Source organism: Camelus ferus, chromosome 33 (assembly GCF_009834535.1).
Source record: "Camelus ferus isolate YT-003-E chromosome 33, BCGSAC_Cfer_1.0, whole genome shotgun sequence".
Lineage (NCBI taxonomy): Eukaryota > Metazoa > Chordata > Mammalia > Artiodactyla > Camelidae > Camelus > Camelus ferus.
The window spans coordinates 556,097-565,063 of NC_045728.1; the positions used below are offsets into that span (position 1 = coordinate 556,097).

Consider the following 8,967-nt stretch of genomic DNA (forward strand, 5'->3'; position numbering starts at 1 on the left):
CGAGCTCACATGACCAATCACTGCGAAAATCGCAGAACTTAGCATCTCTAAAACCACGTGCATAGGCTGCTTTTCCATTTAACTCGCAGTCTTCACTCTGACCTACCCACAGGCTGATTTAAACTGGAACCGTGCAGAGATTAGGGCACTGACAGTCATCATCCGAGACACTGGCTAACAGGAGAGTCAGGCCAGAGCAGAACTAAAGGAGAAAAGACGTTCACTCTGGGGGTCCTGAGCCCCAGGGAAGGCCTCTCAACCTAAGGTCTCACACGTAAGCCCCCCAAATTGCACACAAAACGTCCGTATTTGCACATAAAAACACCACTCGGAGGAAGAGGCCCAGAAGCCCCACCGGCCCCACCCGCCCCACCCGGCGCTCGTGACGCCAACTACTCGCAGACCAAGGTCTGAAACAGCGCCTGGTGAACTAAAGATGTGTAAACATTTGTCCTCACAGAGCCACGGCCCGAGAGGTTCACGGCAAGGTTCTGCACTCCCAGCGGACTTGAAAGCGAGGCCAGATGCAGTCAGTGTGAACACTTCACAGCTGACAGTAAGATACCAAATGCACAGACTACCACCCCAGCCAAACAGGGTCCATCCTGCTCTTCACGGCAAACCAGCACAGGAGCTCTTAAAGCACTAGGTCTAGTAAGTAGGGTCGCAGCAGACTGAAGAAACAAACCGAAAGCCAGAGCTTCTGAAAGATGAACTTCCCTAGCCTCTTGGGGCGGAAGAGGGTTCCGCACCATTTCCCTGTCTCCAAAACCCTTCCGAAGTTTCAGAAGAGGAAGAGATTTCTGTGAACTAGGTTTTCAAACCTTCAAAGGCACTTCCGATTAACAAATAAACTACTTCAACTAATCAGTTAAAAATTCTCTTGAATTCCCATAAAATCACTTCTTTGGATCTGAACCTCACACAGTGAGTTACCAAATGGGGGAAAGAAATGGGAAACTTCTGGTGGTAAAGTAAGAGATGGTGTTGAAACTGCTTTCCAGTGCCTTGGATAAAAACCAGTATTATTTCCCCCACGATCCCAAAGTGAATCACAGGCAAAGCTGGGAAATGGATCCAGAATTCCTGACGCCCACGGCACGCCCCTTCCTTCACCCAGAACAGTATCCGAGAGGCCGCGACCTCGAGGCTCGGGCGGGCCTGGGCTGGGCCTCTCGCAGAACCAGCACTGCGTCCTGGAGGAACCTGAATCTTGGATTCGGACTTCGGCTAGAAAGCTCAAGGTGACCTTCTGTTTTGCCCTGAACATCTTCACCTGTCCCGTTAACAGAGGAGAAAGAAGCCGCTGTCCCAGGCGCCAGAGCAGTGCTGATTCTCCAGTTTCAGTTGCGGTATCTCGAGAGACAGACAGTTGCTTTTCGGATAAACGCATGCAGGGACAGCGATGGCAGTTGTACAGTCAGGTACTCCTGCATAGCAGCCAGCCCCCTCCCAGGCAGGGATGCTAAGCAAGAACCGTTCAACCCACCCCGGGCCCAGCAGAACCCCCACAGGGTGTACGTGCTCTGAAAACACACAGCCGACATTTTTATTCTGTATTTGAAAAGTAAAAACAAAAGTATCACCTTTGTAATAGAAACTCTTAGAGGAAATTGTGTGACTCGTCAGTTACACGAGGGAGACGAGGTGAATGAAGCACAGCCCTGACCCGGCGGGGCCCTGGGTCAGGGTTAGAGTCAGGGACTGCGGGCCTCTGCGCCCACGGGTCCTACACAAAAGGTAGTTTTTACCACACCCCCGGGCTCACAGGAAGTGGGGGTCTTTAACAGGGCAAATAAAACAGCTGAGGGCTGAGACCAGAAATTAAGGAGAATGCAGGGTGTGACCCCGGGGTCACCAGGGAGAGGGCACCACGGGGCCGGCAGGAAGGCAGAACCGAGCTTGAGATGTTCAAAGAACGCCAGGGCCCCTGAGAACCAGCTTACAAGTAAAGGAAAACAAGCCCCTGTAAGTCAGACTCGTGAGAAACAGTGAATATTAGATTTGGATTCAGATATTTGAAGTATCACATACAGAATATAAAACATCTGTGCATGAAATGTTTAAAAAATTTAAAAAAGGAGTAAAAAAAAAATGAGCAAGCCAAAGAAACCAGATTATAACAAGAACGAAGTAAATTTTTAGAAATGAAAAATCGGTTTAAAAAAACTTTATACGTTGGTTAAATAACAGATTAGACATGGCTGGAAAAAGAAACAGTTGTAAAGCTAATCTAAAGAAATAACCCAAAATAGGACAAAGAAAGAAGAATATGAAATTATGACAGAAAGGTTAACAGTCTTGGAAGACAGAAGACCGAAGAGAGTCCCAGAGGAAAGAATTAAGGAAACAGAAGCTGGGCAGTATTTGAACAAATACCTGAGAATTCTCTGGGAAGAAATACACTTGCAGCTACACAAAGACCACAAATTAACAAGTGGAATAACTAAAAAGAAAGGTACCCTGGACACGCGAAGCAACACTTTTGCCAAAGAAAAGCCCTTGAACGGAGCCGGAGGGGAGCCAGGGCGAGACCACGGTGTCTCAGCAGAGCGCCGAACCGGACGCAGCGCCGCCGTGGAGCCCGGCCCCCAGACAAGGCACCCGTCAACCTGAAGCTTGTAGCCAGTGAATCTGTGTTTCAAGAACAAGACTGAAATAAACGTATTTTCAGATATAAGCAAAAATGAATTCAACAGCAGGAGACCCTCCGTCCCAGCCTTCTTGACCACAGTCTCAGAGGAACACACATCGGATCACCGATCAGATACCTCCGCGCCCCACGCCCTGAGGTCCGCATTTTCCAGGTGGCACTGAAAACGCTTCACCACCTCCCAGCTGGGTTACTCTCCGCTGTTCTCTTGCAGGGACGACCTGCGCCTTGACCCACTGACCGCGGACCTGGGGCTCGGGAACCAGCCTGCCTGAGCGCCACATTCAGCGCCTGCGAACGAGACCTACAGAAACTGCCAGCCGAGGTCCATCGGCTCCCCTGCTGGGCCGGCCCTGCTTTCAGTAAAGGGCGGCTGTGATCATTCAGCATCATGATAACGCACTGGTCCCCATGCACGACACATGCATCCCAACCCCGCGCCTTCTCTCCCTTATCTCCTCTGCTTTCCTGGCCCCAAACACCCCAATCCCGCCAAACCTGCACCGCGTAAATCAACTTATCCCTCAAAGTCCAGCGGCTCCTGGAAATTCGCCTCTACCAGGCCAGCACAGAGCAGGCGCCCTCACTCCTAAACACACGAAACATTTGTTTTTGTTTGTTTGCTTTGGGGGGGGTAATTAGGTTTATTTAATTACTTATTTTGATGGAGGCACTGGGGATTGAAGCCAAGACCTTGTGCAGGCTGAGCACACGCTCCACCACTGAGCTAGACCCCCCCACACACACACATAAAACATTTACACAAAGTGGTACTCCGTTAGTTAGCTGTCTACACTGTATGCTCCTGGTCTGCGGAAGGGCTCATCTTAGATTTCCCTGCTTTGCTCACGGAAGGCTTTACTGCCGTGAAAACAGCGATCGCCAAATAAACATGGATTAGCTGATAAAGTCCCAGCGCCCTTGAAGCGACACTTTAGAGGAAAAACATGGCACATACACAAGAAGGCGGGCAGCTGTCTTGGGATGTGCTGCGTTCTTTGCAGTCCTCCAGACAGCTGTACTTCATTCTGGAGACACTAAGTATTTTCCTTAAAGGCGTCCAACAAGGAAGTCGGGTGGGCAGGAAGAAGTGATAAGGGGGACAGCTGACTTCAGGAAACATCTTTCAGAGTCTGTTTCCCAAGGAAGTCAATTTGACCGGGATTCCTATCACCCAGACAAAGAAAGCAGGTCCCCCAGGAGGGGCGCGGCTGGCACAAAGCGGGGGCCCAGTAAACACTGGCTGACTCTGCACAACAGACCAAAGCAACTACTCAGGTCTTTCCGCTTGTTTGTTCAAAAAAAGGAGAGGCAGGTATTCTCATCAGCCCTCAGTCTTCCAGCTAAGCACCGGTAGAGGCTCCCCCACCCTAGAGCCAGTGACAGCAAACCTCTCAAACAAGTCACAAAGAACGCGTGATCAGACTGAGCATCCAGCCTGCCCCTCCCCCCTGCCGTCCAGCCGCTGCTAATTCAGGTGCTAGAAAAGCCACAGTCACAAGGTGTCACACTCAACTAAGTTTTCCCATTTTAAAGGAAAGCTCTCCTTGGTGTCAAATTTAAAATGTCACTATTCTATCTACTGGCGGCCAGAACAAAGGCAAGCTTTTTCATTATAGAAGAACATTCTTATTAAAGAAAACTTGAAAAAAAAAAAAAGACAAAAGAATCAGCCAGGAAGACAGAGAAAAGTAGGAAAAAACCCTCAGGCTTCAGACCCACCACTCAGAAATGGCACCCGTCAGCACTCTGGTTCATCACCCTGCAGGTTTTCCCGAACGTGAGATGTTCTGTGTAACTGGGATCAGACGGGGCAGACTAGCCTGCAGCTTGTGACTTAAATAATTTCATGAGCATTCCTTCATGTTTTTCTTTTTCTTAACCTGTGTAATCGCATAGGGTAGGAAAGAAAGATTTTTAAATTAAACCAAGTCAAGAAATACTTACCATTCTCTCTCTTCCACAGAAACTACTGTGGTAAAAACCAGGGACTTCCAAAAGTTCCTGGGTCACTGGAACTAAGATACATTAAAAAAAAAAAAGTCTGGACACACAGGAAGTGCTTAAGAAATGCTGACTCTCAGGTGACAGAGAGAATATTTACTATAGTCATCTCTGGAAAGATACAAAAGAAATTAAATTCAGCCTCTGGTCCCAATGAATTTTTCCTAACGCTGAGAAGATAAAACGCATTTACACTCAGCAACTAAAGCGCAGCATAATTCCACACTCATCCTCCTGGCTCTTCAAGGGCTGGGGACGCCCTACGGATTTCTGTACCCCTAGCATGAAGGACAATATTGCAGACACTCAACAGATGTCTGTGGTACTGAACAGAGCTGCAGACTGAGGACCATGCTATTCAGAGACAGGAAAGATGCAAGCTGTGCGCTGAGGTTAAGCTCTGGGGAACTTGGAGTGGCCAATATTCTGCAGAAAGGACGCTGAACCATAGAAGTCTCAGGATCCCCCTGAAAACCAAAGGTGGAAGAATGTTCGTATGGTCCTAACGTATTACAAGTTTGATGTTTCTCCACGACAAGCTTTGAAACCTCTGCTGTGCATACTAGCTACTCATGGGAAGTATAACACATAACAGAGTAGGTACCACTCAGAAATGCAGAAGACACACGAACACCATTCCCTGACATCAGAAACAGGGGCTAATTCTCGAGAAGCTTTCTGTGCATCATGGCAAGTGGGAAAGAGGCAGTAAATTAAGGCTTCAGCGTTCCACACAGAGTATCGCGGCGCGTGCTGTCCTTGCTAAACGAGGTGTGAAAGAATGTGCTGGCCGGCACTTTCTTTCAGGAACTCTTCATACTCCACTGAAGCTGCCTGCACACACTGCTGGCATTCAGAGGGCAGGCACAGAAGGTCTGAAATCTCATTCAGCCCTGACGGCAGCCCTTTCGCACCAAGCAGTTACAAACACATCTTAAAAGAGGGGATCCAGCTTCATACGAGGGCACCACACAGCAGCCTCTGTACACCCTAGTGTCGTTCACATGCTTTCCTTTGTCTTACCCCACTTGTGCTCACGAAAAAATTCAAAGAATCTATGGAGAAGGAATCTGCTAACAGCACATCTCTAACAGCTGCTAGGTGGACTGTACTAAACCCACAGCCTCTTCGATTACACTATGTGCCCAGTTCAGAAAATGCGCCCAGTGCAAATCCGGCTCCTTTCCAAAGCAGTGATGCAAGCCTGCCCTGCGGGGCTGCCGTAGGAGCAAGTCGCCTGGAGCGCAGGCGTCGGGGGTGCACTCAGTCTGTCCGGAGGTGATACCGCAATTCCTTATGATGAAGTGTCTCTAACAGCTGCCCATTCAGTCTCCCCAGCCTGGAGCACTCTAGACCGGACGCCACGGACAAGACATTTGGAAATGAACAGCTGATCCGAGGCAGGCGTGCTTCTGGGCAGGTGTTCCTTGTTTTTCTCAACACACATATGCACACGCATATCTGACAATGATCACATCTGTCAGATATAGTTAACTCAAAAGGATTAAAACATAAAAGAATAGGTCATTTAAAAATTTTTTTAGAAGTCCAAACAAATGCAAATGGAAAATATACATTTTTTTCAAAAATGCCCTGGAACTCATGATTTTCAGATTTTGATAAGCTTTTGCACACAAACTGTCTTAGTCCAAGAACACAGACTGTTTCTGTTTTAATTCTAAACGAAGCACTTCTCTCTAGGACATCAAAATACTTGGAAACCCACAGTAATTACCACATAATCATTCAAAAAAGACATGTGGCATAACATTTGTAAAGAGGAGCTACACCTGTCACCAATTCAACAAAAGAATATTTTATATACAAACCACACAGCTTTGAACACCTAATAATTTGGTTAAAATGATCCATAACAAGAATTAGATTGTCAAACGGAATAATACATGCAACTAAAAAATGGATTAATACAAATAGTGGAGATATCCACACCCGAGACACACGGGATGGTGCCCTGAGCGAGTTACTGAAACTCTCTGTGCTTCGGTATCTTCATCCACAAAATGGGCAAAATGACAGTAACAACCTCTTAGAGTTGCTACCAATATCAAATGAATACATATTAAAGGGTAACTAATGAAGAACATTTGTATTATATCAGGAACTAAATTGTTTCTAAATGAGAACACGCAAAAATAACAGCAACTGAAAAGAGTAATCATTAAAAAAAAAGACACAGCGGTGATGCCCTGTGGACGAGTCAAGTTTTCAACGTGTTGCAGTATATTTAGAGCATAAAGTAATGGAAACGGGCTCCCTACTAAAAATGACAGCTACCCCCTTCAAAGTGGGTTATACACCCTAACACCTGAATTCTTTGTCATTAGTCCTATTTTGCAAAATTTGATTATCCCTCCTAAGCTCTGCAGGTAAGAAGGCCACAAAAGTAACCCCTGGGGAGACCAAAATAAGAAGTTAAGGGGAGGTGAAGGCCTTTGCATCAGCTGGTTTTACTAGCAAACCACCACAGTGAACCTCAGTCCTGAACTAAACCGCCAAATGTTTCTGCAGTAAAAGCTGTGAACTTTCACGACAACAGACCTTTTCAACAATAGCGAGTTGTTCCAGTCTGTGAATAGGACAGTGTCAGTGTGACCAACAAAGCCGGGAGAGGACATTCCTGACACCCTCGTCCCCTGGCTAGCCTTTCATCATTCATCTCCCCTAACCACACGGTTTTGGAAATCACTTTCAGGCAAAGTATATGGACAGTCTCTACACCCTGAGCTTAGCCTTCATCACGGGGCCCTGCTCCCCAGCTCCTGCCCGGACCCTCACTGTTCCCGCCACCCCTGTGGGCGACCCCCACCATCACCCAAGTGAGCCTCTAACACAGGAGCCTTTGTTTTCCGAGTGCGCCCTCCCCACCCCTTAACAGTCACTTGGGGTTTGACTGTGTGACCCTGGAAAACATCACGGGATGACGACGGCAACTAGGCAGGCAACAAAGTGACCCAAGTGCCGGGAAAGGACCGGGTCTGGTGGCCTGCGGATGCCACCCGGGAAGGGGTGGCGCGGTGCTGGGGACCACGGTCTGAGTCTCCCCTGGTCCTGCGAGCAGACTTCGGGCTCCGAGTTCTCTCTCGAAGCGGGTTGGGACACCCACTCGCGGACTGCGGTGAGGACCGCGTGGGATCAGGTCTCGAGCGCCCAGTGCGCCTCGCGGACACCAGCGTGTGGTCCTGCCTCCCGGTGACCTCCCGCCGGAGGACAGACCCACCCGGTCCAGGGGCCCCCACCGACACTCCAGGGCGGGCCCCGGGGCTCAGGAGGCCGGCGGGACAAAGGGCCGGTGGGGACGGGAGACCGGTCAGCGGCCGGCTTTGTTCGCGGCGGGACGTGGGGCCGCCGGACCCGGGCCGGACCCGGCCGACCCCGCAGCCCCGGGACGCCCCTGCACCCGACCTCCCCGGACCCCGCACCCCCACGGCCGCTCGCCCCGCCCGCACCCGGGACCCCGACCCCAGACCTGGACCCCCGACCCAGCACCTGGACCCCCGGGACCCCCGCACGCCCAGGGCTGCTCCCCTCGCCCAGACCCCGGACTCCCACGCCAGGGCCACTCGACCTCCGGGGCCCCTGCACCCCCGGGCCTCCCCCGGGCCCGCACTGCGGGGCGCGCGCGATGTCCCGCGTCCCCGGGACCCTCGCATCCCCGCCTCCGGACCCGAGCCAGACCTCTGCATCCCCGGGCCCCGCCGCCCCGGGCCCCGCACACCCCGGACCCCACCCCGCCGGCCCGCTGCCCTCGCCGGGCCCCTGCGCCCCGCGCCGGCGGAGGCCCGCGGACTCACCCCGCAGGAGCAGCAGCAGGGCCAGCGCGGGCCGCCGCCTCAGCGCCATGTCGAGCGCAGCTGAGGGGCCGCGGGCCCGCTCCCCGCGCATGCGCCCTGCCCGCGACCCTGTGCCCGCCCCGGTCGCCATAGCGACCACGGCGGCGAGCCGTCGCTATGGTGCGCCGGAAGCCCGAGTCTGGTTGCTATGGAGGCAGGGATGCTCTGGACCCGGCCCTTGGGGGTCCCTTTGAAAGAATTTGATGGGAAGAGGTGAAGGGGCGTGTTCAAGAGTGGGCGGGGTGAATTTCCACAGCTATGAAAGGAATCCGGGAAGAAATGCTCCATTAAAATTTGGGAAATGAACTGCTTCTTATTTTACAAACAAGGATGCAGCCCAGTTATCCAGGAAGCACTATCGCCTTGCCTCTGTGGGCCCCCAATTCCAAATGTGATGAGAAGGAAAAGCGCTGAAAAATACATAAAACATAAGCAGGACATGCATTATGCAGTGCATAA

At 51.1% G+C, this 8,967-nt stretch overlaps 1 protein-coding gene across 1 annotated transcript in view; it reads right to left on the reverse strand.

The window, feature by feature from the left end:
• Positions 1-8,614, reverse strand: part of JAM3 (junctional adhesion molecule 3) — a 39,168-nt gene extending 30,554 nt beyond the window's left edge. Inside the window, exon 1 of the mRNA XM_032472457.1 lies at positions 8,470-8,614. Coding sequence (XP_032328348.1) covers positions 8,470-8,599 — 130 coding nt within the window. The 5' untranslated portion in view covers positions 8,600-8,614. The remainder of the gene's footprint in view (positions 1-8,469) is intronic.
• Positions 8,615-8,967: the final 353 nt, after the last annotated feature.